This window comes from Mus caroli, chromosome 11 (assembly GCF_900094665.2).
Source record: "Mus caroli chromosome 11, CAROLI_EIJ_v1.1, whole genome shotgun sequence".
Classification (NCBI taxonomy): domain Eukaryota; kingdom Metazoa; phylum Chordata; class Mammalia; order Rodentia; family Muridae; genus Mus; species Mus caroli.
In genome coordinates, this window is record NC_034580.1 from 75,912,800 (window position 1) to 75,927,768 (window position 14,969).

Genomic DNA, 14,969 nt, shown 5'->3' on the forward strand with positions numbered 1-14,969 from the left:
CTCACAAGGACCACACCCTCTCACATGGACCACACCCTGCCACAGCACACCCTCTCACAAGGACCACACCCTCTCACATGGACCACACCCTGCCATAGCACACCTCTCACAAGGACCACACCCTCTCACATGAACCACATCCTCCTTGGGTATTTATAGTTTTCACTCCTCTGACTCGGCTCACATCCTTCCCATTACCTTCCCCCATCATCCCTCTAAATCCCAGCGATCTCTGTACAAATCCAAGCTGACGGCCGTTCACCCTGAACTCTTGGCTCTATTATAGTAGAAAATTACTGATGAAAATGTGGCCTTCACTCTCTAGCTGGCTCTGCTCACTTTTGGCAGGATCCAGTAGCCCACTGAGCCTAAGAGTTCAGGCTTCAGGCTTGCTCAGGCTGTCTGTCTGTCTGCATACCTATATTGGTCAACCCAGATTCTCCCCTTTCTTGATTGTCACATCCTTAGCCTGAAACCTGGCCCTCGGGTGTCCACCTGACGTCATTCTCTGCCCTCAGGAGGACTACTACTTACCTCAGTCTTTGGGGTCTGTAGAGACCAGGATAACCGCCCAGAATCCATGCCCCTGCCCCAAAGCCACCATCTCACTGCCACACGCGACCGTGGAGGCTGACCTTGGCCTTGATTAACTGACCAGGCGTATGCACAGAACAGAGGATGCATGAAGTTCACAACATTAACGCTTCCTCAGGGACTTAAAAAATAAAGCTGGCTTATTAATTAGCCTAAAACTCGTTTTAAACCCAGAATGTCACTTTGTAATGTGGCTGAACAGCTGTGATCATTATCAGGTGAAAGATGACAAACTCTAATAGCAGGCTGGCCTAAGTAGTGTGCCTACATCGCCTGCTCTGTAGACAATTCTCGCTCTTACAGAAGGCAACCAGAGCCTCCGACCACACTCTACTCTGCCTCCCTGCAGCAATCTGTCTTGGGTGATCTGGCTGGGGACTCTCTTTTATTCCAGGAAAACCAGACAGTAAACATGCCAGGAAGTTGGAGAGAGAAACAGGGCTTGCTCGCCTCTCCACTTTTCTGCTTTGAGACTGCCTCCCTACTGAGAGTCTGAGACTCTCTCCCTCTCTCACAAAGTAAAACCTACTTTAGGCAGGGATGGTGCCAGCCCTCTTCCAGCTTTCCTGCAGATCCTGCTGGCTGGGTGGGGCTTTGCCCAGGACTACATCAAAGGGTGGGTGGGAAGCTCACAGAGAGAGCCTTCACTCTTCTTAAGTGGGAAGGGTTAGTGACTGCTTTTTCACTTTGAATCTTATTAATACAAATGACTATTAAACCTGGATCAGCAGTTTGTTTTAAGATTCACAGGCAAAAAAAAATAATAATAATACTAAAAAGGAGTGTTAGAATATTCTGAGAAAAAAGAAAACTCAACCATTCAGTGAAACAAAAGAGTGAGTTACGTTTCTCGCACAGGCGATTTGGGTGTCAGTAGAAGGTTCTGGAGAATTGGTGAAGGTGTTTACTTAGCAACGTCCCCTGATTTCTGGGGAAAGCCATTTGTGGCACCCCACTCTGTTCCAGCCAGAAGCCGGCACCTCATTTGTCTTCCACATGCGTCTGAGGTAGCTAGACTAACCTGAGGACTCCTGATCTGGGAAGCATGGCGAACTTACCCTCTGCTCTTGTGTGGCCACGAAGGTCTGGAACCCCGGAGCCACCCCAAAGCCCAGCTCTTGGATGAAAGGTGGCTCAGACTGGCTGTGGATCTGAACCTTCACTCCCGCTTCAAATGTTGTTTCCTCTGAAAGAACAAACACGGACAGAGCCATGGGTCAGAGAAGGCAGATGCTCACGGAGGTCCCGGGGCGGGAAGCTCTAAGGAACACCGAAGGGATCATACGGTAGGGACACTGGCTTCACCCCTGCAGCATTGAACCCCGAGCCTGTGACTTTCCTCAGAGAAGGGACCAGGAGAAGGTTCTGGAGACAGAGAATAAATAACCTGTACTGGCCAGTTGAGTTCAGTGCAGTCATGGAATCTTCATGAGACGGGGCGGGGACCAGAGTCAGAATAAGAAAGCGAAGAGACCATGCTGCTGACTTTAAAGAGGGGACAGAAGTCAGCAGCTAAGAGATGGATGAAGCTTCTATAAGCTGGAAAGAGCCAGGGCGTGAATTACCCCCACAGAGCCCTCAAAGCATCACTGTGTAGCTTTTCTGACGTCAGCCCTGGCTTTAAAAGCCTAGGAGAGACCATTTCAGAATTGTGACTTTAAAAAGTGTGTGTGTGTGTGTGTGTGTGATGTGTGTGAGTAGCTCACCTATGTGGGAGTCTGTGGAAGTCAGAGGCTAGAATCAGGATGTCTTCCTCAGTTGCTGTCCACATCATCATCATCATCAATTATTATTTTGAGACATTATCTCTTACTGAACCTACTGCTCAGTATTTCTGCCAGGCTGGAAAGCCTCTAAGATCCACCTGTCTCCAGCTCACTCTAACCCACAGTGCTGGGGTTACAGGTGTACATCACCACACCTAGCTTTTTCACATGAGTTATGTGCAAATATACATATGTTTTCATACTGACATAGGTACTTTACCTACTGAGTCATCTCCCTAGCCCTAGACCCTAGAGCTTTTTATTTTTATTCAATCAATCAATCAATCAATCAATCAATCAATCAATCAATCTATCTATCATATATCCATCTACTCATCTACCCACCTACCCATCTGCCCATCTACTCATCTACCTTCCTACCTACCTACCTACCTACCTACCTACCTACCTACCTACCTACCTACCTACTTATTCTTTGAGACAGGGTCTCCCTATGTCACTCTGGCAGTCCTGAAACTCATTATGTAGATCAGGCTGGTCTCAAACCCACAGACATTTGCCTGCCTCTGCCTTCTAAGTGCTGGAATTAAAGGCACCACTACATCTGGTTAGAGTATACTTTAAAGATTTATTTTATTGTTTTAAGGGTGTGTGTGTGTGTGTGTGTGTGTGTGTGTGTGTGTGTGTGTGATGCACCCATGGGTGCAGGTAACTGCAGAAGCCAGAAGAGTCAGATGGAGTTGACAGAGATTGTAGCCTGCATGCTGTCGGTGCTAGGCGCTCTTTCTCTGGAAGAGCAGTATGTGCTTTTAACCTGTCTCTCCAGCCTGTAACCTTAAAATTAAAACAAACAAACAAACAAACAAACAACCATGTTGTTTTCTGTTACAGCTGGAATGTGAATCTAATTCAAGTCAGTTAGGCTAGCTCCCTGCTTCAGTCACCATATTAGTCAGTTAGGCTAGTCCCCTGCCTCAGTCACCATATTTAAAAATGTGATTATGAGATGAGTAATATTCCTCGCCACGCTCCCATCAGGCCCCTGGAAAGATTCTCTGACACTCTTATATTTTATTTACTAAATTCTTTCCTGGGCCATGAGCTGAAGACGAGAATGGTAGGAAGGGAAGAACAGTGTGTGACATTAGAAACGAAAACCCAGGGCTTGCTTGACTGCCTCCCTCCTCTGAGCTGCAAGAGATAGGCAGCCAGAGCAGAGGTTGCCGCCCTGGTGGCTTGGGCAGGAGAAATGGCCCTTGGCAGTAAGAGGCGACCGGAGAGGCAGAGTGGGGCTTAGTTTGTGTTCGATATTGGTGGAGTGGAGCATGTGCCGAGGGGATTGCATTTGCGTACAGATGAGGTTCCGATGTGCAAACCTGCAGCTCCCCCCACCTTGCTTATGAGGAGCCTGGCTCCTCTGCCCTACTTTCCTGCCCTCGCTGGCAGCCTTGCTCTGGGCACAGCTCTGTTCCTGCAGCACATGCGGTCAAACCTCCCAAGGCTCCTTGGATTGGCTGTTGCTGGCTCCTGTTGTACACAGTCACACAAATCAACTGCCTCTAATGTCTTCCTGCAGTGTCCATCTGATCCTAACCACATTTACCTTGAAGAACTCTCCCAGCTCTACCCAGAACAACTTCTCTTGCATGGCTGTAGCTTCAGCATTCACCTGCTAGATAGAGCCTCTGCCACACTGCGTCCCGCCCTTATCTATCTGTCTCCTTCCTCAGGCTGCGGCTTCTTGAAGCCCAGAGCTGGGTATGGTCAGAGGTCTTTACCAGGGTATCCAGGGACACTAAATGAACATGCAGACTCTCTGGAATTAGAGCTTATCTACTTACTAATGGGCAAGGCCAGACTGGGCTCCACACTAAATGTTTCAAAAGAAAAGAATGGGGAGAGGATGGGGACTTGCAGAAATGAGGGATGCTAGAGTGTAGGGTGAGTGTTAGGAAGGGAGAGAGAGAATTTATCAGTGCTGAATCCATGGCTGGGGGCGGTGGGGGTGTGTGCCCCAAGACTGACAGAGAAGAAAAGGTCTGGGTGCAGCCACAGGAATATTAAGACTATAGAAAATGTGGTGGCAGGTACTGACTGAGGCAGGCTTGGACTGGTCTGTGATTTGGAACTGGATAAGACTCCAAGGTCAAAGTGTTTGGATGTAGGGTCCAACAGGCAGAGAGAACTGGAAATGGCACTTTCATGATTTAGACAAGGCATCCAGTGGCTGATATGGGGCTTCCTTAGAAGAGGACAGTTGCCAGGACAACACCATCCCATGGCTTCAGACAGGGCTTCATACACTGAGAAGTAATCCTAGGAGGCTATGTACGTATACATCTCTCCTCCTTCCTGCGGTTCAACTGTTTTGTGTCTTCTTCATCTAGACTGACCTCCTTGAGAAGGTGTGAACGAGAATGGTCTCAATTGGTACCCATGTTTCAATACTTGCTCTCCAGGTAGTTGAAGTGAGGTATGGTCTTGTTGGAAGAATTGTATCACTGGGCATGGGCTGTGAGGTTTCAAACAACCATGCCAATCCCAGTTGATTCTCTCTCTCTCCCCCCAACCCCCCTCTCTGTATTCTGCTTGTGGATCAGGTTGTAAGCTCCCAGGCAACTGCTCTAGCACCATGCCTGCCTGCCTGCCTGCTGCCACACTCCCTGCCATGATGGCCATAGACTCACCCTCTGAAGCCGTAAGCCCCAATAAGCTTTTTTTTTGTAAGTTGAGCATGGTAGCTTCACAGTACACTATCCAGATACCTATACACACAGGTTTTTGTTCACCTATGGTTTTATATTACCATCTTCCATCGATTACGATGGACTCACTGGTGGTCAGATACCGGGTCTCTTTTCCTGGCAGGATGCTGCTATACCAAGGGTGCTTGTGCTGCGAGGGAAGTGAATGTTTTCAGGGAGCCCTGGAAAGGAACTGGCAAACTGCCAAAGCTTGTGTCTAGCTAGTAGAAGCTGCGCAACCGCCTGCTATACAACTGGGCTTAGGCAACCTTCTAGCCAGTAAAGACTGGCTCAACGCACAGCTTGTGGCCTCCAGGAAGAAATGAGAAGTGAAGCTTTTCTGTAGGAGACTCTAATGAGTAATGGGCAAAAAAGTCAGCCTGGGGAGCCAGACCAGTGAGAACTGCCCAGGGACTAATCAGACTGGGTTAGGGTTTGCAAGAGGCCCTGGTTTATTCCAGAAGCAATAGTAGCTGTTAGCAGAGTAAACCTAGAGCAACCTCATTTTATTCTGCGTTAAGAGCTATTGGACAGAGACGAGGAGGAGAAGAGGGCTGTTTCTGTGCTCTCTCCAACCCTCCCTGTCCCCTGTGTGCGCTGCAGTCATGCTGTATGTACACACTATGCTGGCTACCATCCCGCCTTCTTAAACACTGCCCGTGCGTGTTCCTGGTCCACACAGGCTCTGGGCTACTTCTGTATGGATCTGAACAGCAGATGCAGGTGTATTCATGGGTAGACTCCAACCTGGAGTCCCAGCTCATTCAGGCCTACTCTCCCCAAGTCTCCTTATTCCCATATCTCTAGATAGATTTTGCTTCTGTGCCTTGTGGGAGCTGCCTTGTTTCTCTCTGGATCATTCTCTAGCTTGCTTGTGAATCATCTAACCCCTGATCTTCTGCCCACCCTGGTCTCTGTCATTTCCTGAACATGGTACTTTATTAAGAGCCAAGTTACCAAATACAGTTTGTTAGAACTAAATATAACCACAGACCCCAGCCTTTGAGGTTCTAGAATGCTCATTGAGATCACCTAGAGCTAGCTCCCTCTCTCCATCCCTCTTCTCCTCCTTCTTTTCTTTGTCTGTCTTCCTCTCTCTCTCTCTCTCTCTCTCTCTGTGTGTGTGTGTGTGTGTGTGTGTGTGTGTGAGAGAGAGAGAGAGAGAGAGAGAGAGAGAGAGAGAGAGAGAGAGAGAGAGCGCACTAGGATCTATCACTAGAAATTTCAATTCTGGCGCTATAGGAAGAGCCAGGAACCTTCATCTCCAGATATTCTGTTACAGGTCACCTGAGCCACATTTGGAGAAACAGTGATGCAACCCAGAGAGGAAATGACTTACCCAAGGTCACATGGCAAGGCAAAGGCATAGCCAGGACTCCAGCCAAGTCTCTTGATTTTTAATCTAGCATTTTTTTCTACCTCCTGATGAATGTGAGTAGGTACCCTGTAGCTCTGGGGGTCTGAATGGGGAGTGAGGGACAGGCATGTTCTTTTTCACTGTCAGATCCCCAACTCCCACAGCACACAGGGTTGACACAGAGCTGAGTTCCATAAATGTTGAAAGAACAAACCAACGAGGATATAACCTCCACATGGGCTCTCTGTTCCCCGTTCTGCCAGCTGATGCATCCACCCAGTTCCTGGAGGAACAGGGTAACCCCAGGGCTCAGACAGCAGATGGGTCAGCCTACCTAACAGTCGCAATGAGGACAGTATTTGGGACCACGTGCATTCAACAAGATGCCAAAGTGAGCCCCTTGTTGAAAACCACTGTAAAACCCTTAGGATGCCAACATATACAAATAAATTCCAAATAAAAAATAGTCCGAGAATTCTCAGGTAATAATGACAGCATCACATTGAGCTTGGTGGCCCTGCCGAGCGGGGACCCAGGGTGACTGCCTAGAGTGGCACCCTACAGGTGCTCACACCTCCAAACACTACAACACCACCTCCTTCCAAGATGCGGACCTCTAGTGCGGTGGGGGGTTTTGTTTACATATCTTTGAACACCAGGATTCAAAGCTTCAGAGGTAGAAAGTGTGAAGGAGCAGAGAGATAAAGGAAAGCCTCCCCTTGGTGTTAGGAGCCCATGCTAACTGGGATGGTGCTGAATGCCGGTGCTGGATCTCGAGGAGGAGAATGGCTCCGCAGACTTCAGCCTGCAGAAGCTAGGCTCTGTCAGCCTTCTCTGGGAGCATGACCTGGCATACACAAGGTGAGATTTACCTGGGGAGGTGCTTTCTTTGCACGCAGAATGGATTTGGGAGCTCTGCGGGGAGGAGGCAGAAGTGATGGGCAGAATGCATAATGGGGCAGGGAAAGCACTCGGCAATAAAAGAAGCTTAAATCTTTAATCTTTGCAAATTACAGGAAACAGGGGGAGGCCGTGAGCACTGGAGAGAAGGAGGAAGAAAAGCGAGCGAGCGAGGGAGTGGCTCTGAAAAGCGGAGGGAATTTTCTAGGCTCAGGCAAGGGATGTGTCGCTACACAGCGATCTTGTTTTGGACAAACTGACTTTATTACAGTGACTATGTCAGGGCGGGGTAGCTCCAAGGGCAGCTTGAGACAGGAGGATGGCCCGCTAGAGGGGATAGCTCCTAGTGCAGCTGCTGCTCACCACCGTGCCTCGCCTCTCAACTACTCTCTGACCTGGGGAGTTGTTGGGGGCTCAGACTGGTGGCTTTTCTCTTGCCTCCCGGCATCTGGTTAGGGAGGCAATCAGGGAATGTTGGGTCAGAGAGAAAATTGGTAGGAGAGAAGAGTCTGAGGCTGGGTGTTCAGCCCTGTGCTGGCTAGTTTTTATGTCAACTTGACACACACAGGAGTCAGCCGGGAAGAGAAGAAAGAATCTTAATCACACGTGTTTCTGTGGATTGACTTCTGGTCAAGTGGGGAATTTTCTTGATTGGTGATTGATGTGGGAGGGCCCAGCTTCCTATGGCAGTGTCACCCCAGGGCTGGTAGTCCTGAGTAACCTAAGCAGTACGCCTAGTGGAGGAGAAAGGACAACAACCCACCCACAAAACCTCCCCAAAATTTGTCCTGCCTACAAGACGTACAGGGGCAAAGATGGAGCAGAGACTGAGGGAATGGCCAACCAATGGCTGGCACAACTGAGAGCATCCCATGGGCAAGAACCAGTCTCTGACAGTATTAATGACACTCTGCTACGATTGCACAGGCAGGAGACGAGCATAACTCTCCTCTGAGAGGCTCCGTCCAGCAGATGCAGAGACTTACAGTCAAACAATAGATGGTGCTCAGGGAGGTGCTATTGTGGGGCCGCGAGAAAGTGTAAGCTCCAGCCCTTTCCAAGGAGGAGTCTTCAGACACACTAGAGTCTCTAAAGACTCTAGGGCATCCTGTAGGAAAAATGTGACACTTGGTTGAACTGTTGTTACCCAAAGCAATTTGCTTAAATATAGATTTCTTCTCTCCCCTCTCTCTCCTTCCTTCTTTTATTCCTTTTTTTGTGTATGACATACACTCTCTCTGTCTCTTTCTGTGTCTCTGTCTGTCTGTCTATTTGTGTGTGTGTGTGTGTGCCCCTATGTGTGCAGGTGCTCAGAGACCATAAGAGGCCCTAGTGTTATAGGCAGTTGTGAGCAGCCTGATGTAGGTACAAAGAACCAAGCTCGGGGTCTCTGCAAGAGCTCTTAATGGAGAGCCATCTCTCCGGCCCTATTCATTTCTCATTTTAAAGTGGAAAGGACCAAGGTCAGTCAGACATGGATTCCATACTTCTTAGCCAGTTCCATGAGTGAGACTTGCTTCCTGGTAGCTGTTGAATGCCTTAACCTGTGAAAGGGTTAGAATTTCTTTGTGTGTGTCACAGGATCAAATAGCACCTTCTATTAACGTAGGGCCAGGCATCCATGTTGGGGAAGGACACAGGAATGTTAGATTTTGGTCAGGCAACCAAGAAGTGTGGCTATACTTTCCTTTCTGCTAAACAGAATCTTTGCAAAGCAGGGATCAGTGAGTGCTCCAGGTTCAGTTCAGTTTCATTACGAAAAGATTTACTCCAAGGATTAAAATATATATATAAAACATGTTTCCTTAGGGCATTTGGGCTCAGAGATTATCAATTACTTGATAAGAAGGCTAATCGTCAGGTTGGGTGATCAGCATGTGGGAGACACCACCTTTGAAAATCCACTGGGAGACCCAAGTCTCTGAAATTACAGAGGCAGTTGGTGGGTGAATATGATTCTATTCATAAAAATTTTGACAGCAGAAGTCAGCTTTGACGAGGTTGCTGAATGGATCTTGTAGGATATTGACCGATAAATATACCAAATTCTAAATCCACCCTAAGTGTTACAGAATTCATAGCAACATTGTCTGACTATTTTCCCAATCAGTGAATGGAAAAAGCAGGAAAATGTATGGTGATAATAGGATAACTGTTGTTAACATTATTTAATAAGGAAAAGTATGTCGCTGTTAAGAGGGCATCTTTAGGCCTCTGCATGGTGGGAAACAGTAGTCTAGGCCTGATCTTCCTACAACTAAATATCTGTGAGTCCCCTCAAGTGCACTGAGGATTCAGGGCATGTCCTGAGATTCTGCATGTCTAACACGCTCCCAGCTGAGCCTAGGCTTCTGGGTGAGGACTGCCTTCCAGTTCCACATTAACAATAACTGTCCTAATAATTATTAGTGTGTGTGTGTGTGTGTGCGTGTGTGTGCACACGCGCCCGTGCGCATGCGCACGCACGGTGATATCCAAGGAGGTCAGAGAAAGGTGTTGCATCACCTGGGAGTTACAGGCAGCTCAACATGGATGCTGGGAACAGAACTTGGTTCTTCTGGAAGAGCTGAAAATGCTTTTAACCGCTGCACATCTACATTTTAGCAAAACACACCAAGCCAGTTACCAAATGGTTTGGCTTCTACCTGAAAGCTAGCCTAGCACACTCTGGGCTGACCTTGACTTTCCTCTCCCCGTACTTGAGATTTCAGCAACCCACAACCCCACAGCCTCCTCTCACTCCCATGCCTAGCAAATGGAGAACCAAGCTCATTTCTTCTGCACAGCTCCCCTTCGATGCTCTTCTTCTCCTCTCTGGAGCTGTCGCCTCCTTCCTTGTTCTGTTTCTAGTCTAGTGATCATAGCACCCAATGGCCCCTATGTGAAGACTTGGCCATGCCTTGGACATCGGATGTGAAGGCTGTAGGATGAAAATATGTCTAACTGTGGCAGAATCATATGTGAATTCCCCAGAAAGTCCCTAGCTTATGTACTCTTTTTGTTTTGTTTTGTTTTTGTTTTTTTTTTCGAGACAGGGTTTCTCTGTGTAGCCCTGGCTGTCCTGGAACTCACTTTGTAGACCAGGCTGGCCTGGAACTCAGAAATCCGCCTGCCTCTGCCTCCCAAGTGCTGGGATTAAAGGTGTGTGCCACCCTCCCTGGACTTCTGCCTGTATTCCTGAGGTGCCCGAGAACACAGTGGATGCTCAATGAAGATCCCCTAAACAGGATAGTGGGTCTGTTTCCTCAGCTCCCTAGGTATTCTCTTTGGGCTGCTGGCTGTCTGGCTGGGACCTCCAACGAGATCATATATGCTTTCTGCACCACACTTAGCAGATCTCCAGCATGATAAAAATCAGGTTGCTCCGTAGATGCCTGCTTCCAGCAGTGCATCTAATTTATAGCATCATTCCTTCCGAGTCTTCAGGCACCTGTGGAGATGCCCACCCAGCACAAAGCCCTTCTCTAAGCATAAGCAGGGCATCTCAGCTGGTGGCTGCATGTCAGTGTGCTCTGGACTCCACTCAGAATTCAGGCCAGAGCCGCTGCCTCTCATTCTTGGGACATCCTTAGGACCTGGCACCATGACAAGAGTTTTTCCTGGGAGCCAGAGATGCTGGAGAAACCATGGCAACCCCAGTCTCATTCTAGCTGTGTCCCATTTGTAATGGGGTGGGTGTGGGGGTAGGAACTCTGCTCTCCCTGATGGCTGCTCAGGCCTTCCAGCTATGGTAAAAATTTATGGTTATTTTTAATTTAACTTTTATATTTATCAAAGCAGTCTATGTACATAATTTTAAAAGTTAAGTGGTGCTTCAAGGCACTGACTGAAAAGCGTGTTTCCCAATCCATCTCTGCACTCCGTTCCCCACTAAGAGCTACCCCTCCGAGGCTCTACTTTACGCTCATTGAGCTATCTTTTCTGTGTTCATGCATCGCATGCATGAAGCATCAACTGCTTGCCTGCTATTTCTTGGTGGTACAACTCTGACACGTTTGCTCCTGAGTTCTTACCACAGAGGATGAGCACAACGTGGGCTTCTTTCGTGGAATACCTCCCTTTGCTTGCCTTCCAGCCACCCTCAGAATACAGGTATAGATTTGAGCTCAATTGGTTATTTAGCTTTTATATAACCGTAACTCTACAAATGTTCATAATCCAGCCTTATAACACAGAAAGGTGTGTGTGGTGTTCTTGCGCGCGCGCGTGTGTGTGTGTGTGTGTGTGTGTGTGTGTGTGTGTGTGTGTGTGAGTACATGTGTGTGGATGGATAGCCCATGTGTGCAGGACAGAGGACAATGTCAGGTATGATTTCTTAGTTAGGCGTCTTCCACCTTCTGTTTGAGACAAAGTCTCTCACTGGCCTGGAACTTTATCAAGTGGTCATGACTACTGAGCTTCAGGGAGCCGCCTGTCCCCACCTCTCATCCTGCTGTTGCTGAGATTATAGTCACACTGCACCGTGTCAGCTTTTTATTTGGGTACAGGGGACTTGAACTCAGGTCCTCATGCCTTCCAAGGAAGTGTTCTATCCACTGAGCCATCTCCCCAGCCCCATAGATGATTGCGATCTTAGACTTTTGGTTTCGTGTAGCCTAGTGTTTTGCTCACTCATTCATCTCATTCCTTTCCCTGGAACCCTGCCCTGGGAGCAGAACTCTGAAATGCCTTTCAGGACACTGGCCAGCTCCACAAATGTGGTCCCTCCTGGAGCCCACAGCTGCCTGCTGTGTTTTGGACTCACAGCTCTCTCCTCACGGCTGCCCCCTTTTCTCCACTCACACCTGGAATTCTCGCTCAGCAAGGTTCTCTGTTCCCAGGTCCTCACTTTATCTTTTCTCTCTGGCTTTATTCTCTCTCATCCCTCAGTAACATCTAGCAGGAGTCACCTGAGACACGAGTTGTTCCGAAACCCAGTTCTCCCCTCGAGTCACACTTACAATCTGCTGAATGTAGAATTCTGTGTTGGACAAGAAGGGTGATGACCTCTCCTTCAGAAATGTCCCGCCTCCTGTGTGTAGATCTGATTCTAGAGTCCGGGAAGATGACCATTTTTCCCCCTCCAGTCTAGAATTTGCAAGTTTGTGCCTTGGCCTTTGTGCTTTGTCCCCACCACAGGTAGGACTTGGTATCCCGCAGCCTGGATGGTCATGTCCTTCAGTGGAGGATGGGTAGCATCAGTTTCTTCCCCATGCATGGCCCCTGGTCCTTCAGTTCTGTCATTCTAGAATTCCCACTATAGAGATGTTGGGTTTTTCTGAACTGATTCTTTAATTTTCATGTTTTTCTCCTCTCCCATTTACATCTGTTGGTCTTGTAATTTTCACTTCTGGGGTAGAATTGCTAACTAAATTCCAGCCCCCTTACAGATTGCATTTTAATATATGCAATCATGCTTTAATTTTCACTTTTTCTTCTTCCAAATGCCCTGTTTTACTATCACCCTGTGCATCTGTGGATGTGATATTGCTTCTTCTCCCTCCCGAGGATGTTAATTAAATCATTTTGATGCTTCTGTCTGTTTGTGCATTTATACTTTCATTTATTAAATACTATATATTACTTAATAGGACCAAGGCACTTTTCTAAACCCATCATTTGTATTAACTCACACTTCAACCGATCTAACAACAACATAGAGTATATGTTGTCATTCCCAACCTAGAGGTGATAAAATATGCCCAGAGAAGTTAAATAGCTCACCTCAGGCCACACAGCTGGGAAGCAGCATAGCTGGGATTTGAACCCCAGCAGCCTGGCTCTACAGCTTGTGCTGTTAGCAATACTCTCTACCTCATGCGTTTTTATTTGCTTGTTGTTGGGTCCTTAAGTTAGTGGCATCTCTCATATACCTGGCTCTGTTTGTCCATTCATGCTTAAAGGATACCTAGAGCTCGTAGACTTCCCTTGTGTAGGTTTGGGGGCTTTTCAAGAGATGTCACACAGGCATGGAGCTAACTAGGTCGTTATGTCTGAGCTCCTTTAGGCGCCCTGCCTTGGCTTGCAGGGGTCCCCAGACCTCTGTGTGGAGGGGTGTGCAGGAGATAAGCCTGGTTAAGAGTTCCCTTCTCGGTAAGTAGGATTTTGATTCCTCTGTAATTTCCCATTTAGCACCTCACCCTGTGGTCTGCTGGCCTGACCACCCCAAGTCCAGACCATTTGCTTCAGTGTCACCTTCTGGGGTGGGAGAGATAAATCTGTGGGTTTTAGGGGATAACTAGGTCATTTTGGGGTTCTGTGGTAGTTATGATATGTCCCTAGTTGACTTGTCTAGTTAAAGTCCAAATCAGTCACCAGTAGTCGCTCTGATTTCTGTCTTCCACCTGGCATTGTCCTTGTGAGTTTACTGAAGACAATGTCTTCCTTGTTCTTTGGGAAGGCTTTGGGAGGGAGTGTCTCATAAATAGGATTCAGCCTAATGTGCTTATTCAGAAGTCTCCACTGGCCGCTGCCCTGAGGTCCAGCTGCTCCCCAGATCTGTTGGGAGCTCCTTTCTCCATCCATCGTAGCAGGAGGATGATGATACAGGGGTGCTCTAGGCAACAGACACAGCCATAGACCCAACCAACTACCATGTTTATATCAGTAACCTTCGCTTCCGCTCTAATGCTTTGCTTTGATATATTAGTGTATGTATGGGTGTGGGTGTGGCTTCACATATGGAGGACAGAGGACAGCTTCTAGTGTTGTGCCTCAGGAGCCTTCTACCTTTTAGATAAGACAGGGTCTCTCATTGCCTGTAATTATCCCCACATAGATGAGGCGAGACTAGCTGGCTACTCCAAGCTTCCATATGCCTATCTCCGCTTCTCATCTCTTTATCTCTGGGATGGTAGGCTTGTGGCAGCACATCCAAGGTTTTTCTATGGTGTCTGGGTACCAAACCTAGGTCTTCACATCTGCAAGACAAGCACTTTACCGACAAATCCGTATCACCAGCCTTCCATCCAGTGGGTTTCAAACTGGGTTCCCTTGAACCCCCAGGCTTCTCAGGGAGGACTAGGGTTGGCCACTGGGAACAAGGGAGAGAAACAGACTGGCATCTCCATCTCCAGACAAACCAGAGAAGCTCTGCTCTCATCTCTTTTCTATGCGGGGAGCATGCTAAAGCCTTCCTTCAACATAATGACTCCCCTCAGAAAGACAAGTGGAGAAGATAGCAAAGGGGGCTGAGCAGGCCTATCGCCACGTGTCATTCATTTTCCAGAGACATCACCCAAGCCACGCCTCCTGAGCTAGTTTCTCAGTAGCACTCTCACAGTGACAATTTGCACATTAAAGGCTTTTGCTGGATGGGGCATTGCTGCATTGAGCTTCCGATATGGTTCACTCAGCTACTTCATCCACTTAACTAGGCAGCCCTTGGGGAGCTCACTCAACCTCTCTGGGACCTTGTTTCTTCATGTTTCACTTGGCACTGTAATACCTCATTACCAGGGGATCAAGAAAGGGTCATGAGACAGAATGTGTGTGGCACATAGTAGCTGATCATTAATGCTTGTTTCTTCCCTATGTTGGCTCTGGCACTATGCATAATTCAAGTGATTTTTTTTCCTCCTCCATCAACAAATATTTACTTTCCCATGAGATTCAAGATCCAAGACCTCTAGGGGCATATATTTTAGTGGGAAGGGACAGTCCCTTCCC

The 14,969-nt window shown here is 47.9% G+C and overlaps 1 protein-coding gene across 2 annotated transcripts in view; it reads right to left on the minus strand.

The window, feature by feature from the left end:
* The window catches only part of Asic2 (acid sensing ion channel subunit 2), a 1,137,334-nt gene that overhangs the window by 71,152 nt on the left and 1,051,213 nt on the right, over nucleotides 1–14,969 (minus strand). For both annotated transcript variants that reach the window (XM_021177009.1, XM_021177008.2), the window contains exon 3: nucleotides 1,653–1,780. In XM_021177009.1, the coding sequence (XP_021032668.1) occupies nucleotides 1,653–1,780 (128 nt within the window). The remainder of the gene's footprint in view (nucleotides 1–1,652; nucleotides 1,781–14,969) is intronic.